General features: G+C 38.2%; 1 protein-coding gene and 1 long non-coding RNA gene across 4 annotated transcripts; both read right to left on the bottom strand.

Moving 5' to 3' along the window:
• Positions 1 to 13,783: 13,783 nt before the first annotated feature.
• LOC147618603 (uncharacterized) lies at positions 13,784 to 15,810 on the bottom strand. 2 transcript variants are annotated; one of them, XR_015262042.1, is made up of 5 exons: positions 15,235 to 15,669; positions 14,724 to 15,124; positions 14,354 to 14,559; positions 14,078 to 14,104; positions 13,784 to 13,969 (listed from the first exon to the last, which is right to left on the bottom strand). It is a non-coding gene; the product is annotated as an uncharacterized LOC147618603 (long non-coding RNA). The 2 variants fall into 2 exon arrangements; XR_015262043.1 differs by lacking the exon at positions 14,354 to 14,559 and having other exon boundaries at positions 15,235 to 15,810.
• Positions 15,811 to 16,029: 219 nt separating this feature from the next.
• LOC147618602 (plasma membrane ATPase 2-like) lies at positions 16,030 to 17,849 on the bottom strand. Of its 2 annotated transcripts, XM_086774440.1 has the most exons (5): positions 17,670 to 17,849; positions 17,280 to 17,468; positions 17,184 to 17,204; positions 16,804 to 17,052; positions 16,030 to 16,325 (listed from the first exon to the last, which is right to left on the bottom strand). In XM_086774440.1, the coding sequence occupies exons 1-5, from the start codon at positions 17,832 to 17,834 to the stop codon at positions 16,275 to 16,277; spliced, it is 675 nt and encodes a 224-aa protein (XP_086630566.1). In that variant the 5' UTR covers positions 17,835 to 17,849; the 3' UTR covers positions 16,030 to 16,274. The 2 variants fall into 2 exon arrangements, with proteins under 2 accessions (XP_086630566.1, XP_086630567.1); XM_086774441.1 differs by lacking the exon at positions 17,184 to 17,204.
• Between the last annotated feature and the right edge of the window lie 8,567 nt (positions 17,850 to 26,416).

The following is a 26,416-nucleotide window of genomic DNA, read 5'->3' as shown; positions in this document are numbered from 1 at the left end:
TGCGACTCATATTTCCTTCTCTAGGAAACCTCAATCTTGCTTGCTTTCCAAACTGACAGGCTTCACAAACATGCATATTTCCATCATATTTGAATCTAGGCAATCCACTGACAATGCCTCTTGTTTGCATGTTCTTTAATCCTCTTATGCCACATATCAATGTCCTGTACCACATTTTTACTTTTGGAGAACATGGCTGATTAGCTCAGGAATCCCACTATCCAGCTTAAACAATATGCCTTCTTTCTTTCCTTTAGCAATGACTCTACATCCATGTTTAAAATCTTCAACGAAGCATCCATGCTCGTTGAAACGAACCTGTAATCCCTGTTCCACCATTTGACCAATTGAGGCCAAGCTCTTTGTGATCGAAGGCACATACAATGCATCAGACATAGACTTTGTCTGACCATTGTGCATGACCAATGGTACACATCCAACATGTGTAATGACATGTTGGGTATCATCACCTGTTTCCACATAGCCTTTTACATCCATAGGCTTCATATGCTCAAACCATTCACCATGACATGTCATATGGTTTGATGCTCCTGAGTCCATACACCATGTGTCATCATTCTCAGCATTTGTCGTCATAGAACCCACAACATGCTTCATGGCAAACAAATGATTTGCAGTGCCATCATTACTGCTTGATGCATAGTTTCCACCATGTTGTGCATAATTTCCACCATAATGACCACCACGTTGTGCTCTACCCCCTCTCAAATCATTCTGTTTGCGGAAACAATCTCTCGCCATATGACCATATTTCCCACAATAATGGCATTCAACATCTTGCATAGAATTTTGTTGGCCTTGCCAACGTCCTCTTCCACGGGGGTTACCTCTGCCTCTTTGAGGTGCATATCCACGACCACCTCGAGCACCATATGAAGGCTGAAAATTCTGCTGTGGTGACCTGTCCTACCATCCACGACCATTACCACCACGTCCACGTGATGCAAATCTCCCCCTGCCTCTAAAGCCTCTCTGCGAGTAGAAAGCTTGATTTCTGCCATCATCATGGCTAGTAGATGCATCCAGAAACGAATCACTGAGCTTGATTTCCTCAACCAACAAGAGTGAAACCAACTCATCAAAGTCGGGTAGACTTGTACTCCTCACTGAGATAGATGTATCAAAAGATTTGTATTCCTTGCCAAGACCACGCAAGGTAATATCCACCAAATCATCATCAGGCATGGGGGCATTTATTGTGGCCAATGCATTTGCAAACTTCTTGATTTCTTGCACATAATCATGTATGCTCCTTTTATTCCTTTTCACATTATGTATCTGCTGTCGCAATTGAGACTTGCGAGCACTCGTATCTGTATCAAACATCTTGACCAAAGTATCCCATGCATCTTTGGGATTCTCAGCATCCTGTATGTGTATGAGCATAGCATCAGAAATACACATAGACAGATAATGCAGCACTTTGAATGCTCTCTCTGACCATTGCTTATGAGCAATTTGTGTAGGTTGTCGAGGTAGCTCTGGCTCTGGCTCAGCACCTGTAATGAGATTCCAAAATCCTTTTCCTTTCAAGAAACTCTTTATCCTACACTTCCATGCCTGGAAGTTCTTCCTATCCAGCTTTTCACCAACAATCTGAACTGGATTATCCGACATGTTTGCTTAATGCATACACCTTCCGCACACTTCAAATCTGTAAATGAGCCTTCCTCAGCTCAACCACACTCCAATTAATGTTCCAGATACTCCAAGATAGCCAACAAACTCCAAATTTGATGTAGAAAATCAACCTGTATGCATCCAAGATGAACTGTCTCACGCAGTCCGAGATACCCTGTTTTGATGCGCTTCCACGGCTCCAAATCACAATGTAGTGGTGCAATAAAGTATGGGCAACTTGCATTGACACCTAAACAACCTCAATGTAGAGTATCAACACCATCTGATATGTGTACATATCAATTTTTGAGAACCCCTTTCTCTGTTTTTGGAAAAACCAGAAAAACCAGTAGTAATTTGGCTCTAATTTCTTCAATATTTGACCAAATTGAGTAACCAGGCATTCAATAGCTTAGCAATAGTGTCCATCAACTCCATGTAAGAGGAATTTGTCCAATTGTATAAGACCAAAGATTAATTGCTCAATTAAAAATGCTCTGTTTCTCTGCAACCAGTGGACACCCTGTTTTAATCAGCTCATTCCCAACTCAATTGATGATAATTTCTCAATCCAATCACATAGCCCTCTTCTCCAGTGTATAGCAACCAATTTCTAAAGCAAACTTGAAATGTATCAAGCAACCAATGATTAATTGGCCTCCTCGCTCCAAAATGAACACAATTCAGCTCCAAAATGAACACAACTCAGCTCTGTTTTCTCTGTGCAGTCTGTGTTGCCTGCATATGAGGGGTTTGGGAGTTGTTTAAGTGTTAATTGAAGATAGGTTTGAGTTCCCAACACACCTAGGCATATGTGCAATCCATCAATGGTTGGATTTTAGCCAAAAACTCACTCCAAATGCATCAATTTTGGACTTCCTTTTCTCTGTTTTGTGAGAGCTCAAAAACCAGAGATTTTCATACATCCAAATGCTTCAAAAATGCTCCAAAATCACAGTAGGGCTTGCATAGAAGTTGCCAATACATCTCTCATTGTCAGATACATGTTTGCTTTGCCAGATTTACATGTATTTCCACCATACATCAATGTTTCCAAGCTTTAATGGAAAGCTTTCAAAAACTCCACGCCATTGTACCCAAACATGCTCCAATGGGGGGAACCAAACTTTGCAAGCATGTGAGGGGGAGCCCACCCCCACATGCTTGCAAAGTTTGGTCATGATGGAAGCATGTTTGGGTTAGTATTAGCACCTAGTGTGGATTTTTCAAGTCTCTTGGTGCTTAAGAGGCCATGTAAAATCCGGGCCTTCCCTATACCATCGTACCCAAAAAAGCTCCGATGGGAACCAAACTTTGCAAGCATGTGGGGGGAGCCCACCCCCACATGCATGCAAAGTTTGGTCATAATCAGAGAATGGTTGGATTGGTAATTAGCGCCCACCACAGTGCGGATTTTTCAAGTCTCTTAGTGCTTAAGAGGCCATGGAAAATCCGGGCCTTCCCATACCATCGTACCCATACATGCTCCGATGGGAACCAAACTTTGTGGGAGGTGCCCACCCCCACATGTTTGCAAAGTTTGGTCAATCGGAGCATGTTTGGATTGGCCAGTGTGGATTTTTCAAGTCTCTTGGTGCTTAAGAGGCCATGGAAAATCTGGGCCTTCCCTATACCATCGTACCCAAACATGCTCCGATGGGGATCAAACTTTGCAAGCATGTGGGGTTGGGCCCCTCCCACATGCTTGCAAAGTTTGGTCATGATCGGAGCATGTTCGGGTTAGTAATTGGTGCCCAGTGTAGATTTTTCAAGTCTCTTGGTGCTTAACAGGCCATGGAAAATCCGGGCGTTCCCCATACCATCATACCCAAACATGCTCAGATGGGAACTAAACTTTGCAAGCATGTGGGGGGACCCACCCCCACATGCTTGCAAAGTTTGGTCATAATCGGAGCATTTTTGAACTGGTAATTAGCGCCCAGTGCGGATTTTTCAAGTCTCTTGGTGCTTAAGAGGCCATGGAAAATCCGGGCCTTCCCCATATCATCATACCCAAACATGCTCCGGGGTGGTTACAAGATCAGGATGCCCAGTTTTGTCCACTCAGGCACCCTGTAAACAGTAAAAAAATAGGCATTTGTTTACCTTTAGTGGCTAATCTCTCCTCGTAAATGAAGCAATTTCGTTTCAAGTTCTTTTGTTGGAACATCATATTCAAAGTTGGAAATATAGTTGCATAATTTGATTAAGCATTAGATAGTCAAAAGTCCTCATTTTCTTAGGTACAAAGTCAATGTATACACCCTGTCCTAAATTTGAACTAATTCCATAAAATGCTAACATCTTTTACATATAAACTCATATGAGATTTCCACTTTGTACCTTAGATCTTCACATAATATGGAGCTTAACTTGATTTTTCGAGAAAATTTTAAGATATTTGTCTATTTTCTTTAAATATTTCAAGGTCTTTAAAGTGTTATAATATATGCCACTTTTTGTACCCACAATAGCTACCACTTAAAATCCTCAATCTTGTAGATCAAAAGAGTGGGTAGATACTGAGACATTAGTAGAATGTGGTGGTTAGTAAAAATTGCAAATCCAATGGTTGGATTTTTAATGATCTCTTTTTCAAAATTCTTCCACCAGACTATCAAAAGGCCTACAAATATTAATAATCTAATTAGTAAAATTATATTTTTGATGTGAACCATCTAAAACCTATAGGGACTAGTGTACTTGTAATGGTGCATCTATGGAAAAATAAATTGGATCACTCTAAGTATGGAAAGATCATTTGTTTATCATTTCATCATATTTTTGATTAATTTTGATTAATTAGACTAATTTATATTAATTTAAGTTATATTGGATTAATTTAAGGGTAAGCGTATTTTCTATTATTTGCTTGATCTCATTTTAAGTACCTTGCCCTCCAAAATTTGCTCTCCAAGCATTGTCCCAGTCCAGTATAAACTGGATAAAACTGGACACCCTGATCTTGCAACAACCTTCCGATGGGAACCAAACTTTTCAAGCATGTGGGAGGGGACCAAACCCCTATGCTTGCAAAGTTTGGACCATGTTTCGCTTGGTAATTAGCGCCGAGTGTGGATTTTTCAAGTCTCTTGGTGCTTAAGAGGCCATGGAAAATTCGGGCCTTCCCCATACCATCGTACCCAAACATGCTCGGATGGGGACCAAACTTTGCAAGCATGTGGGGGTGGGCCCATCCCACATGCTTGCAAAGTTTGGTTCCCATAAAGCAATGTTTGGGTATGATGGTATGGAAAAGGCTTGGATTTTCCATGGCCTCTTAAGCACCAAGAGACTTGAAAAATCCGCACTGGGCGCTAGTTACTAACCACTGGGCGCTAATTACTAACTCGAACATGCTCCGATGGGAACTAAACTTTGCAAGCATGTGGGAGGGGCCCACCCACACATGCTTGCAAAGTTTGGTCATAATCGGAGCATGTTTGGATTAATAATTGGTGCCCAATGCGAAGTTTTCAAGTCTCTTGGTGCTTAAGAGGCCATGGAAAATCTGAGCCTTCCCCATACCATCGTACCCAAACATGCTCCGATGGGGACTAAACCTTGCAAGCATGTGAAGGTGGGCTCCTCCCACATTCTTGCAAAGTTTGGTCACGATCGGAGCATGTTCGGGTTAGTAATTAGCGCCCAATGCGGATTTTTCAAGTCTCTTGGTGCTTAAGAGGCCATAGAAAATCGGGGCCTTCCCCATACCATCGTACCCAAACATGCTCCGATAGGAACCAAACTTTACAAGCATGTGGGAGGAGCCCACCCCCATATGCTTGCAAAGTTTGGTCATAATCGGAGCATGTTTGGATTGCTAATTAGCGTCGAGTGTGGATTTTTCAAGTCTCTTGGTGCTTAAGAGGCCATGGAAAATTCGGGCCATCCCCATACCATCGTACCCAAACATGCTTGGATGTGGACCAAACTTTGCAAGCATGTGGAGGTGGGCGCGTCCCCCATTCTTGCAAAGTTTGTTCATGATCGGAGCATGTTCGGGTTAGTACATGAAAAATCGTGGCCTTCCCCATACCATCGTACCCAAACATGCTCTGATGGGAACCAAACTTTGCAAGCATGTGGGAGGGCCCACCCCCACATGCTTGCAAAGTTTGGTTGTCATAATCGAAGTATGTTTAAATTGGTAATTAGCGCTCAGTGTGGATTTTTCAAGTCTCTTGGTGCTTAAGAGGCCATGGAAAATCCGGGCCTTCCCCATACCATCGTACCCAAACATGCTCCGATGGGGACCAAACTTTGTAAGAATGTGGGGGAACCCACCCCCACATGCTTGCAAAGTTTGGTCACAATCGGAGCATGTTTGGTATAGTAATTAGCATCCACTGTGGATTTTTCAAGTCTCTTGGTGCTTAAGAGGCCATGGAAAATCCGGCCCTTTCCCATACCATCGTACCCAAACATGCTCCCATGGGGACCAAACTTTGCAAGCATGTGGGGGGGACCCACCCCCACATGCTTGCAAAGTTTAGTCATAATGGGAGCATGTTTGGATTAGTAATTAGCGTACAGTGCAAATTTTTCAAGTCTCTTGGTGCTGAAGAGGCCATGGAAAATCCGAGCCTTCCCCATACCATCGTACCCAAACATGCTTCGATGGGGACCAAACTTTGCAAGCATGTGGGGGTGGGCCCCTCCCACATGCTTGCAAACTTTGGTCATGATCAGAGCATGTTCAAGTTAGTAATTAGCGCCCAGTGCGGATTTTTCAAGTCTCTTGGTGCTTTAGAGGCCATGGAAAATCCAGGCCTTTCCCATACCATCGTACGGAAACATGCTCCAATGGGGACCAAACTTTTCAAGCATGTGGGGGGGGGGCACACCCCACATTCTTGCAAAGTTTAGTCATGATCGGAGCATGTTTGGGTTAGTAATGAGCGCCCAGTACTTGCAAAGTTTGGTGATTTTCAACAAACAATACGGTGATGGTGATTTTCAACAAACGATATGATAGGGCAAAAAATCAGAAAACCATGAACATAAACTAAAATGCAATGATCCTCTCAATAATGAAAAAACTCATAATGATATAAACATCAACTAAGTACATCAGAATGTGAGCTAACACAGTATAAACATCAACTAAGTACATCAGAATGTGAGCTAACACAGCCACTCTGGGTTTAGCCACTAACTCAAAAGATCAAGGTATTTTGAAATAAGTTACCCCAGCTATTCTGAGATTAGTCACTCCCAAAAAATCTAAGTACAATGTAAGTGAGCTAACCCAGCTAGTCTGAGTTTAGTCACTATTAAGATAGAGATCTAGTCAGCAGCACCCTCTCTAGCTCTCAATTGCTCTAGAATGCTCTCATGGTCATCCACTCGAAGCCGAAAACGAGGGTGAGGATTGTGTTTTCGGCTCTGTTACTCGATCAAGAGTGAGCCTGGTAGCAACCACTAGATGAGAGAATTGAAATGCCTCTAACTCCCACTTCCACTGCTGGATCTCAAGACTCCCCCGATGAAGTCGAATCTGCTGGTAGAACCGGCCTACCACCACAATCATGCTATGGGCGTCAAAAGAAAACCCATGATCATCCATTGTATCCTGGTGTCAAGGATGCGCTTTGGCCTAGTGCAACTCATCAGATAGTAGTCTACGCCCTCGCTATTTCCCTCACCAACAATAACAGCAAATACATTACCTTCCTATAGCAAATCTGTCAGGTCATCACAAGTGACCATGAACGCAAGACCTGTGTGCTCATCAGACAACACTGTATGTGAAGGATGCTCGGGGGAGAGGAATGTTTGTATCCATGCATCTGCCCATCCTCCTCGAGGCACAATGTGACCAATCGCCATCCATACATGCTCCACAGAAGCATGCAAACCATCGTGTGTAAATCGTGGGGGCCGCCATGCACGTGCTCCTGATGGAATGTAAGCCCAAGGTACCAGGTACTGTGTCACAATTATGGGAGGCTCTACGGTCAATCATGCCACCATCCACATGCCAAAAAAATCTCCTGACAATTCGAGCATCACCTTTGGGATACGATGATGCTGCACTCCCACACAAATGTTGGGAGCACCACTTGACTACGTGGACCACATCTCTGAGCTGCTCAGCATCCTGCTGCTGTAGCTGATGATGCCTCAGTGCACGTTTCACACACGCGCCCGCACCATCATGCTCTCCCTTCCCGTGACCAGTCTCAAAGAATGACCAAATCACTGGGATACTAGACTGCACATGCCACCTATAAATCCATAAAACAAAGTCTTAGTTATTGTTTTCTTTAAGATGTTCTAGTGAATTTAGTTTAATTGCGGATATAAGAGAACCATAAGTACTACTTGTAGAGCCAATAGAATTGTCATGGGACGACTTTACTGTGTGCCACAATGATCCCACAATCTCGTAAGAAATCGTCATGGAGACAAAAATAGTGTTGCACCACACAAAATGTGCATCATGTGAACGATCATCACACTGATATAGAAATGATACTCTCGAATAATGACACGGGTCTCAGGGGTACTCGCTATCCCATCTACATGAGCCTCTGCATGTCGATAGCTAATGTGGACCATAATAGCAACCTGGTGAGGTAAGAAATACAGATGATTAGGACACAAAAAATCAAATAAGTAATATAGCTCAAACATGAAACAAATATTATGAAAGATAACCATTACCTGCTCTGAGAAGTAATACTCAGATTGTATCTCCTGAAAAGGTGTGAAGGTGTAGTTCTTTGCAAAATCAATTACAAAGATGACACACCAATAGGAAACTCTGCCAGGCATGCTCGGAACTGACGATCCTGCCACTTGGCACAATGACTGTGCCATATATAGGGGTAGATCTGCTCCCTAAATGTGGCTGTGAAGTGACAACATGGTGTATGTTTGTCCACGAGAATTGCATTTTCCTGGACTGTCCACCACTTTGGAGCTGGTGTGTCACATACTCATAACGTTGCCATGGCACTATCTCTTGGTCACTTGCATCAAGATCTACCATCTGTAGATGTGCAAGTGAACCACATGATGTGCAATTGCTCTCCACACTAGGCATCCTATGGAACTGGGCATCCTCCATGTGCGTGCACACAAAAGAGAGTGGATGAAATCACGAGGACTATGAGGCAACTCTCTATGTCCACTAAGAGAACGGAACACATCATAAAAAAGTTTGAACTCAACATGGTAGCGACAACAACATGTGTCACGCTGACATGAGTACCTCACAAACCAAGGCTTACACCCCTCAAATGACCTTTGCCCAATTTTAAGCTCTGGATACGAAGCCACAAACTAAGAATACAACTCTATTTGGGTAATTTCAAGAAAGCAAGCACCGTGCTCAATGAACACTCCTCTTGTAACTCTCTTACGCAAAGCTTTCTTGAAAACTGGTGAGGCACGACAATTCTCCTCCCAAAAACTTTCTATCAAGGCTCTAGTAGTTTCATCTAGTAGGTGATCATGGCTCTAGTAGTTTCATCTAGTAGTTTCATCTAGTAGGTGATCATGCCTAGCTACACAACCACTACTCGTCGCCCACAAAGCACCAACCTCATTGTTGGCATCTAAACTTTGTCATCTAATAGACCCAACTCTAAGTGCATGTGGTGCTGTGTGGAAAGGATGCGAGATGTGGCACTCACCTTACCCTTCATTTGGGAGCTACTTTTATGGCTGCCACAATAGCCCGTCGAGTAGCCAAAGCGTGCGCAAAGTTCCTCTTCTTGTTAACTATATAGGAATGACGAACACTTTGTAGCACCGCCATGCCAGCTCTCCTCTCTCTTCGACTCCAATGTCGGAAAGCGCCCTGCAGTTGGCCATGTTGGGCAGATCGATCAAAGCATCAAGCACATATGCCTGTGATGAAGGCGTGAGGTCTTTGAAATAGGAATGGAAGATTGTATGGGCAGGACGATGTGCCCCTCCTCCTCTTGAACTTGGTGGACGGGGGGAAGTCTAGTCCTGTCACGTTTCCGACTCCTATGACTTTGAGAACCCATTCCCAAGGAAGCTAGAGAAAAAATTTTGAAGGCTCAATGATGGGATAGTACCAGAGATAAGTGTGGGATAGTACTAGAGATGTGTGATTATATAGGAAAAATAGGTTATCCACTTCAAATCTTATTGGATTTCCTATCTAAGATTGATTGGATAATTAAGATAAACATAAAGATAATTAAAGATAAACTATTATCCACTTAAAAATTAATATTATTAATAATATTTATTAACAAGTCTAAACATTTATCATTACTAGATATATAAATATATCTTTTATTTTATAATTATATAACTGTATTTTTTTATAATATATTTTTTTCAAATTTTATTCAAAGGTTTATTCTACACAAAATATTTTCAAGAAATATTAAAATTAAAAATTTATTTTTTTAAATTGAATAACATGAAATTTAAAAATAATATTATTGATCTAATTCTAAAATATAATCCTTTAAAATTAGTGATTTTAAATTCTTTTATTTAATAAGTTATATATATTTTATTATTTAAAATTCTATTTCTCTAATACTAAATTAACTTTTCAAAATTTTGTTTTTGAAAAAAAAGGGGAGGTGGGAAGGAGGTGCCACGTGTCACGTGCGTGCATGACATGTGGCATTCTCTTAACATATGGCACTATTATGGTTGATGTGGCATGCCATATCACCAAGTGCGAGAGGTGGCATGCAAAGGTGGCAAGAAGATGTGGCATTAATGATGACTAGGATGATGAGGTGGGGAGTCAACTAGGTTGACCATGTTGACATGGAGGGTGGAGATGGCAAGCTGCTTATGTGGATCCTCTCGAAGCTGATGTGGACATAAAGTGGCATGCATATATAAGATTTGTGCCTACCCAAGTCTCACACATGGAATGATATCTAAGCTTTGAAGTTTACCAAGCCTAGATTTTCAAACCTAAATAGGATTGGTTTTAGACTTGAAAAGGGGAGAGTAGAAATAATATGGAAATTTTCACTTGGGAGGATTGAAAATGGACCTTCCCATACTCAAATTAAGCTATTTTTTTAATAAATTCATGGCAACAAGCATATTGATCCCTAGAGTTTTTAGATTGAAAGATTCAATATTTAATTTTCTAGAATTAAATTACAATTGATTTAATGGGCCTCTAACAGTCATAACAAATTTTCCAAAGTAAATCTACAAAAATCCAGCCGTTAGATTTGTAATTTTACCTTATAGCCACATTATACTAATCTTTCCCAATCTAATCATCACTAGATCCATACAATTTGAGCATTTTAAATGGTAGATGAGGTGGGAGGACAAAATAGTATGTTTTTTTAATAATTCTAATACCTTTTAAATAATATAGAAAATAGTAGAACACAATCGATAAATCAAGTTAAGCTCTATGTTATTTGTATTTTTGATATGCAAAGTGGGAACATCATATGAGCAATAATGTAAAAGTTATAGGCAATTTACTCACATCATTCACCAGGTACCTATCTAAACTTCCGACAGGGCCTGTATATAATTCTGGTTCCCAAAGAAAAGGGGATTTGCAATTATTGGATATTCGATCAGATCATAATTTTAGGTGCCCAACTTTGTATGTGATGTTTCATTAGAAGACCTTGAAGTGAAACTCCTTGGCTAACTAGGAGAGATTGGCTATTCTTCTTGAAAAAATGCCTGTTTTTCGGCTAAAGCCAAGGGCGTCCACTACACGAAACTAGATAACCTCATCTTGCAACCACCCCATAGTGATATTGATAGCGATGATGGGGCAGTGTAGAGTGTCGATCGAATCAGGGGTAAAAAAAGTAACAAGAATCCATAATTGTGCATGACCACTTTCCACAAGGTAGCCCTAATTAATGTGTGAACACTCCACAAAGCACAAAAAAATGTGGGAACACGCTCACAAAGCACTAAGTATGTGAGTAATCCCTAATACAGCACTAATGCATGTGATCAAACTCCCAAACGCACCAATGTGCAAATGTGTGTGAAACGCCATCGAGAAATGGTCGCATGTGAATAATCTCCGCAAAATTTAAAGAGCATGAACACTCCTCACAAATACTTTAAGTGTGCTCATATGTGTACTAACAACGAACAACCAACAACCCAAAAGTGCACATTTGTGTGCAAAATGTCCATAAGGCCCAAGTAGATGTGAAAAGGTAAAGAATAAGAGTGTGGATCAGTGTTCGAAAAAAACCCGAGTATGGTGTAATTTGCACCTGCAAATTTTTTAAATTACCTTCAAATTTGAAACTTAAGGGTATAAAAACTTGCAGATTTTGAGGGTTGTAGAACAGAAACTTTCAAAATTTGAAAAATTTTTTAATAAATAATTTCACAATTTTTAGATGAAGGTTTTTTACTTTTTGGGAAAATAGTTTTTTTTTTCGAACACTCGTGTGAGTTAAAAGAAGTCTAGTAAGGGAACCAACTTGGCAAGGGCGTGAAAGGAGATAAAACCCTAAGGTTTTAATGCGGTAGGCTCTCTTCTTTTTTCAGCTCTTTAAAAAAAAAAAACTTCTTCTCCTTCATGAAACTATTGGGTGCGTTTATTTTTTTCTTCTCTCTCCTCCTCACGCACTAGCGGCCAAGGCTAATGAACTGAGAGCGCATGTTATCATGATGTGTGTTGAGCCTTAGCCAAAAGGGCGATGAAGCTGGTGGTACCGGAAAGATAGTCATGGCTTTGAAAGAGTTGGAGTTCAAGAGAAGCTCTTCTCTGCAAACCTCTCCCTAATCGTGGCCCCACTACATTAACCTCATGGGCAAGTTGTGTACATACTAGTAATAACCACCCTAGGAAGAGAGTCGATCTAGATCCAGTCAACTACCATGGGCTATAGGTCTCATATAAACATTTAGTTGCACATCTTTACTTAAGTCTCTCGGCATTGTTTTCATTGCTGGATGTGTCTCTTAATGGATTGTTTGTAGTTTCTTTTGTTGTTATCATGATTTCCAATGCCTCGTAGCCTGGTCTTTGGAATCTCTTTCAATGCTAAATGCCCCTTTTTTTGTTTTAAAAAACGATGAAGCTGGGGGCTGCAGTCTTCTCGTTGATGATCTGAGAGCTTGTAAAGCTCTGTGATGGTTCCTCAAGGTGATGATGATGTTAAGCGACTCTTGTGTTAATGATGCTTATGACCCCTTCTGTCTAGCCATCTATCAGCCATTATTGTGCTGAAGGCGATGAAGACCCCAAATTTTGGGGAGCTTAGCCGGAAGGCATCTGACCACGAAGTGAGAAGCAACAGAGTTTTCACAAGTGAAGAGTTTTAGCTCTGCTTTGCCTACCAGCATTGGTCACACCACACTGCAAGAAGCAAAAATCTCCATAATTCACAGGGACTAAATGTTACCATGGCAAAGAACGATGTCGTGAGCGATCTTCCAAATTTTGAGCTAAGCCCCAGGGGTGATGAAGCTTTCTGCACGTTGTTAAGATTGATCTCCCATGCCGTCTATCAAAAGAAAAGCAATTGAATGTGGTTATGAGTGATGCACCCCAATTAGTCGGGCTACTTGTTGCAGAGTTGGGGAAAGGACTAGATTAACTTCATAACAAGGATGCACACTCTCTTATGTGATGCTGCTCCAAGGCACTTTTGTTCATTCTCTATATAGTAAAAAAAAAACCATTCACTAGATAATTTCCTAGATATAAATGAACATATCCAGGAAAAGTGCAAACTAGAGAAAATGAAACATTTTCCTAGATAGCTAACTAGGAAATACAATGCATGGATTTTTCTATATAGGAAAATTTATTTATATAGTAAAAATTTCCTATATATGTACATAGGAAAAATTTTCCTATATATATAAATTTATCTATGTAGAGAAATCCATACTTTGTATTATCTAGGTAGCCTATCTCGGAAACTATTTCATTTTCCCTAGTTTGCACTTTTCTTAGATATCCTTATTTGATCTAGGAAATTATATAATGAATCCATTGTATCTATGTCTAGAGAATGCTTATTAGCTTATCCTCTAGATAGGTTATGCAAGTGAATGAAAGGTGGGGTGCCCAATTAAGTGAGGTTTTCTTACTGAAGGTAGAAGCAACCATGCTAACACGATTTAAATATTCATTCATAGCTGGTACTGTATGTTAAACTCTGTAAGAGATCAAGGTAATGAGCTGTCATGACTGTGGTCATGTTGTGCCGAATGTGAAGAAAGTTATCAACGCTCTTATCATGCTAGAGGCTAAGGGCATTTAGCATCCATCATGCCCATAGCTTGATTGAGTTATCCACACAATGGCTTACAGTCTATAGGTAGACAAAAATGTATCCAAAACAATGTAGGAGACAGACTCCATCTTTCCATGTGTCAAAAAACAAGGCAGAAAAGATGACAGGTGTAAGCTTAGAAAAAGACAAGGTAGAAAAGATGGTAGCTGTAAGCTTAGAAAAAGGAAGTAACATACCTTTCCCCATCCTGCTAAGAATTTTGTCTGCATGTCCAAAGCACGGAAAAACGCCATATGAAATTTAGAGGTCAGAAAAACTCATAAACTAGAGAGGAATTAATAAAAGCATAAGCGAGAATACAACTCAACTTCAAGGTCAAGCCAACATGAAAAACCCTTTAGTGAATGAGCGAAATCCATGGCAAATCAAACCACATATGAGCTTATGTAGAAGTGAATCAAGTTGCCAAGTTGTAAGCCAAGATGTGGTGTAGGATTAGCAAGTGTCATTACAGTGGGAAGTAATATTTTCTCTAAGCTGAAACATGTAGTGCCCATCTTTGTCATCTTCACACCAAGGAGGGGATTGAGTCCTAGGCAACTCCGTTCACATAGGCATTCAGAGGAGCAGGACTGGACCTTGCTAGAGCAAAAGTGCCCCCTTCGTCATGCCTTTCATGCTCCGTAAAATGATGCCCACTATTGGGAATAGGCTCGGCCTACACAAACCATCCAACGTCCATGTTCCACCATCATACACATACTCTTTTATAATGAGACCCTTAACCATGAACAAATCAATACCAGCATATTTAATGTTGATTAAAACAAGCCATCGAGAGACATGCCTACTATTGATCTACAGCAACAAACTAAATCCCACCTTCTTCATCAACATGGGGCATTCAAAGATCTGTCTTAGGACCAAAATGGTGCCCAAAAGTACTCGTGATCAGTATAGCACAATCAAAATCCCTTGTCTATAATTTGCCTCTTCATTGGGCTTGGCTAGCGCGGCTTGTGTTTGTTGGAATGTTAGATGCATTGACATGGCTTGATGCTCGAGGTTCCCACCTACAACACCAATCTAATCAGGAAAATGAATCGTTGAGAATTTTACCAAAAAAATTGAAGACTGCAAATTACAAGGTTCAAATACGCACAAAAAGAAGTCACAGTTGTTGGATGAACATCGATAAAAGCATCTCCCACAGTTCCTTTCTTTCTGTGCTGTAAGCAAGGAGCATACTTGTTGACAGTGGCACATCACTGAGCCTTTACATACTAATGATGCATCACAGTTATACATACTATTAAAAAATTTCAAAGAGAAAAACATTTACTAGAAGCTGTTCAAAGGTTGGGATTGCTTGAAAAATCTTCCATGATTTTACCTGTTGGATTAGGTGCTGACCTTCAATCTTGATGAGAGGTCCCTTTTTGGTCAAGCTTAGAGCTGTTTTGCCCAATGTTAGCACCTTTATTTCCAACATTCCCTCCCTCGTCAAGACCATGCAAGCCTCATGTCATGCTGCAATAAAGATTATCAAAAGATCATACATGTTGATGAGGTCAATTTGTGAATGTGATGACTTGACTGACCCTGTACCTCCCAGTTTCACATAGTTCAATCAGCTCCTTTAGAATGGAGTCACCACCTCTGACACAACCTGCATGCAAAACATGAGTTAACAAACACAAGTCACACATCTAAAATGTTACAGGAGTTGAATAACGCATACAAGGTTATTTTCCCAAAAACCTCTCTTCTAGGTGCAAATGATTCTTGAATGGTTCTGGTCTTATTATATAGCTAAACCTTCAATACACTACTTTTCAGCAGGTTTCTGGCCATCAATTTTTTTTTAAAAAGAATGTAACTTTATCAGCACATCTGTAAAGTTCTTTGTGTGAACCATTTTCCACCAATAACATGGGCCCAGATGTTAAATGGGTTTCATGACATGTAGCATAATAATCTAGACATGTGGATATTAATAAAGCCTCTAAACCTGGAAGGCAGAAGGGAATGGGCTGCCTGGCAAGTAGAAGGGAATGGGCTGCCTGGCTTCCTCATTCCCCAAACCAGATTGGTTGGCTACAATTGTTGCAGCCCAACCAGCGAGGTCAGTTGGCCAGCCCCCTCTGCTACTCATTCTCACTCTTATTCAAAATAGCCCCCTTACTCTCAACGGGTCTTGCTCGTAGACCACCTATGAAAGCCCGTGGATCCCTCCTCTTAAACCTGGGAGTTGAAGGCATGCTGACTTTGGTCAAGCCAGACTGCTCCTCCTTGTGGTACACACAAGACATGATGTATTAAAGAAAAAACACAACAAAAGGACCCTAGTAGAGAGGGTTTTACCTTTAAATGATGAGTAGGATCATGTTGTAGGCCGACTGAACCACTCTCATGCTACCATTGCCAGGAAACTTAGCATGATCTTCGTCTGCCCATAGCCGTAATTTGGTGCTTTGAACTCCTCTATTCCAAGAAATGGCGGCAACCGTCGGGACGAAGGAAATGTTTAGTTTTTTTAAATGCCAGGTACTATTTTTAAAAAATGGGCATTTTCTATCTACGAAATGACAGGAATTTGCTGCTCTTATTTAAGCAAATTTTCTATCTACTAAATGACAGGAATTTGCTGCTCTTATTTAAGCAAAATCCGGACCTAACTGTTGTGTCAGTTCCATTGGATGTATGTATGCAGGGCAAGTATGTATGGACATATGCATCTATCTACATGTATGAAAGGGCATATGCATGCATGTATGTATGACTTTGTATGTACTGGCATGTGCGTGCATGCATGCATATAGTATGTATGTTTGTCTATGTATTTAGGTATGTGTGCATGCATGCATATCCGTATGTATGTATGTATGCATGCATGCTCTAAGAGCACACAAACTGTAAACATTGGAAACAAGCGCTTGCTTCACCTAAAGAAGTATCTTACCTGTGCGAGAGTCTCGGAGACTGCCATGTGCCTTGTACTCATAGACAAGCATTTGATCCCCTTCTGACCAAACTGAGACAAGATTCTTGTGATGTACACGCGAGAGTGTGGTGAGAGTTGCACGTTTCCCATGTGAACCTGTATTACCCTCAGATTTTGGGATAGTTTTCGAATAAGAAATTGAGGGAAAAGCACTCGGATCTTTAGCCCATTTCTGCGTGTTCTCTTCCCTAGCCATGCATCACTATGCTAATACCAACAAAAAACAACCATTATTATCAAATCTTGAATGCAGTTCGTTTGTCCACAAGATTGAAAGGAAGGAAGTGAACTTCCTGAATGCCTTGCCTAGCTTCTTTTGGATCAGCAAGCATACTTACAATAGCTTTGTCTATAGCATCCTGCTCCAGATCACACAAGTTATGGTAGTTATATATTAAGGAAAGATTAATATACTGCACTCCCATCCATCTCACCTGATTTTCAAGACGGGAAGCCTGAGCTGCAGTCAAGAGGACAAGCTCTTTGTTTGCTTTGGGCGAAACAACTTCAATAAGGTTTCTGTCCACTGTCAGCTCATTGAGAGTAAGAGTACCTGTCTTGTCAGAGCAGAGAATGTCCATTCCAGCAAGCTCCTCAATTGCAGTCATGCGCTTTACAACAGCCTGTTAGCATCACAGTGAGATGAGCTAACAACAATTGAACTTTCTACACTTTGACTGTTGTCATGCTTTTTACTCTTTCAGCAATTGACTGTACAAGTAATGCATGATGCTACCTCTATGCTCTGCAGAGAGGTTTAAAGTGCTCTGTCATGCGCACAAGGAAGTGCTCTATTAAAAAAAGGAGACAAACACATATATTACCTGGTTGGAGCTAAAAGCATGGGAGCCAATGGTCATGGTGACAGAAAGCACAGTGGGCATGGCTATGGGGATTCCACCGATAAGCAAGATGACCAGGTTTTCAACGCCCGTGCGGTAAGGAGTGTGCTGAGTGAACATCACAATGGACTCACCCATGATGCCCATTAGGATGATAAAGAAGCAGAATTAATATTAATCATCTTAGGCCTTAAATCATGAGCCTAATAGATAATCTTACATTGATATGATTAGAATTCTAGAATATGAATATGTTGATTGTTTGAACCACTCAAATCAAACGACAAATTCAACTTGTGACCATGGCCATCAAAACACTTGGCGATATTTCATTCATGTGGAGTCTATTTAACATTTGCATCAACAGACTCTGCAAACTCAGCCCATGCAACCCTATACTTTCCTATGTCAACAGTAGTAAAGGGGGCTGTTGTGCTATTCTCATAAACAAAACCATGAGCGAAGGCAATCGAAAGCTCATGATTGATGGGCTCTCGGTGGTACACCTTATAATGCAAGCACCATTTTTTAATAGAGGTGAGGATTTAAATCCCGAGAATACTAATAGCCAATCTTTGACTAGTATGTTTGCATCCATCAATTGCCTCGGGTTGGCCTCTTCAAAGCTAAGCCCATGCTCGGTATGAAAATCGTGATTTTGTGTGACAATATCGCCTTAGCATGGAAAGCTCAAGAAATGGAGGTACCCAAAACAAGACGAGCCTGATTTAGATGCCATTTGTTGTGATCACCCTCTCCGAGATGACAACCTGGAAGCGCATGAGGGCTCATGTTGCTGAAACAAGGAGAGCATGAATGGATATAGAACATGCAATGAATCAAACCCTTAGCTAGAGCACTAGAAAGTGCCAAAGCCATACTAGAGAAATATTCACAAGTTCTATCCATATTTGGCATGATATCTTTACTTTAAGACTCAAGTCTTTAAATATAATTCTATTTGCTAGCAAGTTCCTTGCTTCTCTAACTTGTCACTTGCATATGTGTTTTTGTAAGGTTTGACTTGGGTAGCATAATAACGTTTTTTTAAATGCTAAAAACTTCTTCTCATCTAAGTGACATGGAGTCACTTACAATTGGGGGCTGCAAAAAAAATTTCACTATTAAAGCTATAGCTGCACTGGTTTTGGCAGATTAATTTATCATGGCTATAGTTACACTAGTGTAGGGCTAGTGTCTATGTCTTGCTCTCCTATCTTGGCATCACCTATGTCAATGCCAAAGATTCCTAGTTTTGAGAGTGGGTTGGTGATTGGTTTAGATGACATAAGAAACATTGTATCTCCACAATGTAGCAATCTCACGAGTGGGACATTGGCATCACTCTCTCAATGTTGCTCTCACAGCTAGTATACCTAAGACTAGGAGAAAATCTGTTGTGTGGGTACATTCCTAGGGAACTTAGCTTTGATCATCTCAAAATGTTATAAGCACTAGGACCAGGCTAAGTTCGATGAGCCCTTCTCAACCCTTATGTGATCCTATGGACTCATAGAGGAAGTTTTACGGATCTTATGATCTCATTAGATCTCTAAAAAGATTTTATGAAATTATACGAGATCTTAAGAAAGATCATGAACTCATGTATATGGTATTATGAGATCTTAAGAGGTTTTACAGGCTACCCTTTGAAAGCTATGTAGGTAGATTCTATCAAAACACTCACTCTTTCTCACCATTCCCATGCAAAATGTTATTTCCCATTGTTTCACAATATCAACACAAATCTTTTGTCCTATTTGTATATATTTTAACTTAGTGCAAGCTTAATATGGTTTCCCAATTTTGTTTTCAATTAATTAATTTGAAGTGGTGAGAGGTAGCCTTAGAGATCCTTAGAGATAAAATCTTGACATGTGGATGACTGGAGGTTCGAAGCTCTAGAGGTTTTTGTATTCTGGAGAGTTCGGAGAGAGGCTTTAAATATGCTATGTGTAGTATTTTCTCATTGGGCAATGACCTAGTGAAAGAGAGAGAAAGGCTATTGTATACGTTATTGTTTTTTTAAAATTTGCATTCTAAGAGACGTTTAACACAGAGTGAGAAAAAGAGATGGACATGAATACACTAAGAGGAGGAGAGAGGGAGATGTTTTAGCTAAGGTGTAAAACCTTACTATAATCATTAATTAGTGCTACGACACATTAGAGAGAGATAATAATCTAAGATTTTGGATCACGTATGAGAGGGAGAGAGAGAGAATATCTATGTGTTTGTTGATGAGGAGAGAGAAAACCTTAGTTTCTAAGGTAGATGGCCGTTTAGCTTGAATATGGGCATGCTAGTATTGGTAAAATCATTGTCTTACTTTTTGATATAAGATGAGAGGACATACCTACATTTTCACGTATGTTACATTGAGTTTTTTTTCTTTTTGTGTGTGTGTGTGTGTGTGAGAGAGAGAGAGAGAGAGAGAAAGAGAGAGAGAGAAGATTTTAAGTATTTCAATTTGTATGATAATATTGATGCTTGAATATTAAGTATAAAAGTTTCAAAGTAACCAATTTTTTCAAAATAACCAATTTTTTTAAATAACTATTTACTCATTTGTAGTTCAATTCTCCACATAGGCAATCCATTCTCTATATAGGAAATTGTATTATCTAGATAATAGCCTATATTTCTTATTCATTCTCTATATAGGAAATTGAATTACCTAGATATTGGCCCATATTGTGTACATAGTACATTGAATTACCTAGATATTGGCTCATACTCTCTATATAGGAAATTTAATTACCTAGATATTGGCCCATATTTCCTATATAAGAAATTGAATTTCCTATATAAGAAATTGAATTACCTAGATATAAGCCCATATTTCCTACATATAGAGGATTGAGTGAATGGGGAATACGATTGTCTAGATGTATATAGGAAATTTCCATCAACGTAACCAGGAAATCTCTCAAAATTTCCTATATATGGTGAAGTTCACTATATAGGGAACCACCAAAAGTTCCTTGTGTTTGTGCGCCTAGTTGAGCTTGACTACAAGGATGATCCTCACTCAAAATAGCTCTAGCAATCGCTCTTGGACTATGTACGTTGATATTGAGATCAATACACATCTCTATGTTTGTTGTTTATATTATAGTGGCTCATACTACAATGTCTTTTAGTTGTCTACTTCTGAAGCAGTGATGTCCTGAGCTATATACTAAAGCTTTACACGTGTCAATATTGAATTCTTCACACTTGTCTGGTGTGCTTTGTTGAGAGTGTTTGCAAAGCTAAATGATGCTTCAGTACGACAAACAAATTTTTGCAAAAGACCTTCCCACTCTTGGAATCAATCACTTTTCCAAGCAAATTCGAGACATAGAGAAGGCAAACTTTAGGAATCAAGGCCATCAAACAAAACTTAAAACTATTCGTGCTTCCACAAAGCACTTTTGTTCAATCCCTTTATAGTGAACTTTACCATATATAGGAAATTTTGAGAGATTTCTTGGTTATGCTGATGGAAATTTCCTATTTATATCTAGATAATCATATTTGTCATTTACTCAATCCTCTACATGTAGGAAATATGGGCTTATATCTAGGTAATTCAATTTCATATATAGGAAATATGGGCGAGTATGTAGGTAATTAAATTTCCTATATAGAGAAATGAGCCAATATCTAGATAATTCAATTTACTATATACACAATATGGGCCAATATCTAGGTAATTCAATTTCCTATATAGAGAATGAATAAGAAAATAGGCTATTATGTAGATAATACAATTTCCTATATAGAGAATGAATTGCATATGTGGAGAATTGAACCACAAATGAGTAAATGGTTATTTAAAAAAATTAGTTATTTTTTTAAAAATTGGTTGCTTTAAAACTTTTATACTTAATTATTTAAGCATCAATATTATTACAAATTGAAATACTTAAATTCTTCTCTCTCTCTCTCTCTCTCTCTCTCACACACACACACACACACAGTACACACACACACACACACACACACACACATACACACACACACACAAAAAAAAAAACTCAATGTAACATATGTTAAAATGTAGGTATGTCCTCTCATCTTATATCAAAAAGTAAGAGAATTATTTTACCAATACTAGCATGCCCATATTCAAGCTAAACAACCACCTACCTTAGAAACTAAGGTTTTCTCTCTCCTCATCAAACAGACAGATATTCTTTTTCTGTCTCTTTCCCTCTCATACGTAATACAAAACCTTAGATCATTATCTCTCTCGAATGTGTCGCAGCAGCAGTAATTAATGATTATAGTAAGGTTTTACACCTTAGCGAAAACATCTCCCTCTCTCCCCCTCTTAGTGTGTTCATATTCATCTCTTTTTCTCACTTTGTGTCAAACGTCTCTTAGAATGTAATTAAAAAAAAAACGTAAACAATAAACACCATATTAGATAATTTGGGAAAAATCCCATTCCCATTTGAAAAATGAGAGCATGGTGAACTTGTCCAAAAGTTTGTCAAAACCCCCTCATGTGACATATCATCAGAAAGATCTTGAAGAGTAGAATCTAAATCTATGATCTCCAACAAATTTGGAGTTAGTATGTTTAAGATATGTCCAAAACTATATGGAGTAATTGATTCCCAAAATGTGAGATTTTTCCCAAATTACCTAATATTGACATAATAGCCTTTATCTCTCTTTCACTAGGTCATTGCCCAACAAGAAAATACTACACACAACGTATTTAAAGCCTCTCTTCGAACTCTCTAGAATACGAAAACCTCTAGAGCTTTGAACCTCCAGTCATCCACACGTGAAGATTTCATCTCTAAGGAGCTCTAAGGTTACCTCTCACCACTTCAAATTGATTAATCGAAAAAAAGGGAAACCATATTAAGCTTGCACTAAGTTAAAATATATACAAATAGGACAAAAGATTTGTGTTGATATTGCGAAACAATGGGAAAGAACATTTTGCATGGGAATGGTGAGAAAGAGTGAGTGTTTTGATAGAAGCTACGTACATAGCTTTCAAAGGATAGCTGTGTAGAACATCTTAAGATCTCATAATACCATATCCATGAGTTCATGATCTTTCTTAAGATCTCATAATTTATGTAAGATCTTAATATATAATTTCATAAAATCTTGTTAGAGGTCTAATGAGATCATAAGACCCATAAGACTTCCTCTATGAGCTCATGGGATCACATAAGGGTTGAGAAGGGCTCATCGAACTTATCTTGGTCCTAGTGCATATAATATTTTAAGATGATCAAAGCTAAGTTTCCTAGGAATGTACCCAGACAACAAATTTTCTCCTAGTCTTAGGTATACTAGCTGTGAGAGTAACATTGAGGGAGTGATGCTAGTGTCCCACTCATTAGATTGCTACTTTGTGGAGATACAATGTTTCTTGTGTCATCTAAACCAATCACCAATCCACTCTCAAAACTAGGAATCTTTGGCACTGACGTAGGAGATGCCAAGATAGGAGAGCAAGAGATAGACACTAGCGCTACAGTAGCATAACTATAGCCATAATAAATTAATCCGCCGAAATTAGTGCAGCTATAGCTCTAATAGTGATATTTTTGGCCCCCAATTGTCAATGACTCCGTGTCACTTAGATGCTAATGACAAACTAGAGAAGCAAGGAACTTGCTAGGAAATGGAATTATATTTAAAGACTTGAGTCTTAAAGTAAAGATATCATGCCATGAGTGCTTGACCCACAAATAATTATAATAGTTCAAAATAAAAGTGGACACAATAGTTGCTTTATGCTCATAAGAGAAGTAAAAGTGGACACAAGAGTTCCTTTATGCTCATAAGAGTTCTTTAAACTTAATATACATTTGTCACTGTGCTTCTTCCTTTTCATTTTAAGGCGGTAGCCATTAAAGATCTTCGCCATAACAAAGAGGCACAAGAAAAGATCAAGAGAATTATTTGTGAGCATCATCATGAGATTGCAATTCTAAAGTTCATTGGAGCTGAATATGTTTGGTTGGAGGAAGATATCTATAGATGGTGGGTCTCAGGTAGACAAGCAAATAGAAATTACAATAAGAAGAAGAGTATCAAAAGTGTTAATGTTTATGCTTATGAATGTTCTCTTAGAAACTAATAATTGGATTGATAATTTTAAAACTAATCTAATGCATTTGACATTTTGTGTTTGATAGAAGGATACATTAAAAGCACAAGGGATGACTCAATCCATAGATGAAGCAAGTAATGACATGGATGCTAGCTCATCACTTCATGTAAGTATATTTTATAGTTTTTTAAACTATAAATTGTATGCTTCAACTCTATGTGTGTGTGTGTGTGTGTGTGTGTGTATTATATATATATATATATATATATATATATATATGATTTAAGAAGCTTAATACATAGTTCATCACTTTTTTTATTTGGTCTAAATTCATAGGTCTTGGAGCTTGCATTGACTCCTCAAGGAAATATTAATTCTAATGAAGAGGTAAAAGAACTAAACTTAATATTTTCTTTTCCTATGTAAGTAGCTTTTTTACATGGGTATGTTTATATTATATATTTATGTGGTTCTAGTTTTAACTTTATGTTATTTTACATGTCATGGTCTTAAAGCCAACACTCAATCTTCAAGCATATAATCATTCTTATGAAGAGGTAAGAGCTAGAAAGATGTATCATCAGGAGAATGTATAATGGTTTTTTCTTTGAATCATGCATAGTAACTTATGCAATGTTACATGTTTTGAACGTTTTGTTTAAAAGATTTTGTTACTAATGTGAACTTTATAGACAAACTTTGAGATTCAAGCTAGCTCTCCTTACATTGATGCGATAAAAAATGATCAACCTATAGAGAATGTAAGTGTATTATATAATTGATTTTATTCTAAGTAGGATTTCTTTTGGTTTTGTATTAAACGTATGCTCTTCTATATAGATGGATAACTTTATATTCGGGATAAAGAGGTTTGAAGGGTTGCAACATTATATATCCGATGAGGTGTATTCTCTTAGCCCACATAAAGATTTGGTTTTAAGACTACTATTTTTTTAATTCTATGTGATTTTGATAACATCTTATAAACCAAGATTCTTATAATACAACAATGGAGGAGAATAATTATTCCTTTACTAAGCTACTACATCATGACACATCAAAAAGAGTGAGAGCCATAAAAAATCAAGAAGCGAGAGTATATATGACAAGTGAAGACAAGGTTTGGTTGAGGTTTTCTTTGTATATGTGATAAGTTGTTGATATTTCTTCTAATATTTTGTTGTACTTGTAGGATCCACTGTTGAATTTGGCTAAGTATATGAATGAGGTTTCAAGAAAAAGTCAAAGAAAGAGAAAGCTAATGCAAAACTTATAAAAGTTTTCTACTATCTCTTTGTACTCCTATTTTTTTTCTCTTTCTCTTTTTACTTTTGTGATTATTAATGCTAGTTTTTGGCTTGTTCCAAAGGTAAGTGAGAAGATGAAAACTCACTTGGAAGAAAGAAGTCACCAAAAGGGTGAAAATATTATAACTATTTTAAAGGTATTGTTAGATAGATGTATAATGTTATGATTCTCCTATTTTTAACATAATGGATTTGATTTTTCTATTTTTAACATGATGGGTTTAATTTTGTTATTTCAAATAGGATTTAGAACACATTGGAAAATCAAATGTAGAGGCATCATGTGAACCTTTACAAGTAAGTGATATTATATTAGAGAAATTTATCATTGATAAGTTTATTATTTTGAATCTTTTTATTTAGGTAAATTGAATATGCTTTAAAATTTTAGATATTTTATTATCATGAATGTAGGTGAGCCACATTTCAGAGGAGGATATGGAGACAATCTTATTAAAGTACATGAGAGTGCATACAATCCAAGACATGTACTTTTCTCTCAAGAGTATATATGTCAATCTAAAGAAGGAGAATATTAGTTTCAAAAACTACTCAAAGGATACGAAAAGGCTTGGGAGTGACATTATGATTCGTGACATTGTGCATTGGCTTATTGCTAAGAAAGTCAAATTCAATGCACAATCCAAACCTATTAGTTTAGAAGATGTAAACATAATCCCATGACATTTAGATAATCTTGAAGTACTATTTATTTTGAACATGATGTACGTTGACTACTTTTGGTCCTCTTTTTAAATATGCAAGACTTTTTTGCTTAATCTTTGATAAATAAAGAGATTTTTATTTTATAATGCTTTATAGAACTACTTAATCTATTATGTTGTAAGTAGTATATTAGCACTATTCATAGAACTATCTAGAGGATAAGCTACTAAGCATTCTTTATATAGAGATACAATGGATTCACTATATAATTTCTTAGATACAAATAAGGATATCTAGGAAAAGTACAAACTAGGGGAAATATAACAGTTTCCTAGATAGGCTACCTAGAAAATACAATGCATGGATTTTTCTACATAGATAAATTTACATATATAGGAAAAATTTTTCTATGTAAGCAAATTTTTCTATATAGAGAAAATCTTCCTACATAGGAGATTTTTTCCTTTGTAGGAAAATTTGTTATTTAGAAAATTTTTACTATATAGATAAATTTTTCTATATAGAAAAATCCATGCATTGTATTTCCTAGTTAGCTATTTAGGAAAGTGTTTCATTTTCTCTAGTTTGCACTTTTCCTAGATATGCTCATTCATATTTAGGAAATTATATAGTGAATGGTTTTTTTTTACTATATAGATAAATCCATGCATTGTATTTCCTAGTTA

The sequence above is a fragment of the Cibotium barometz genome, chromosome 34 (assembly GCF_041138505.1).
Source record: "Cibotium barometz isolate CiBa-2024 chromosome 34, ASM4113850v1, whole genome shotgun sequence".
Taxonomy (NCBI): Eukaryota; Viridiplantae; Streptophyta; class Polypodiopsida; order Cyatheales; family Cibotiaceae; genus Cibotium; species Cibotium barometz.
This window is presented reverse-complemented; position numbering and strand designations above follow the sequence as displayed.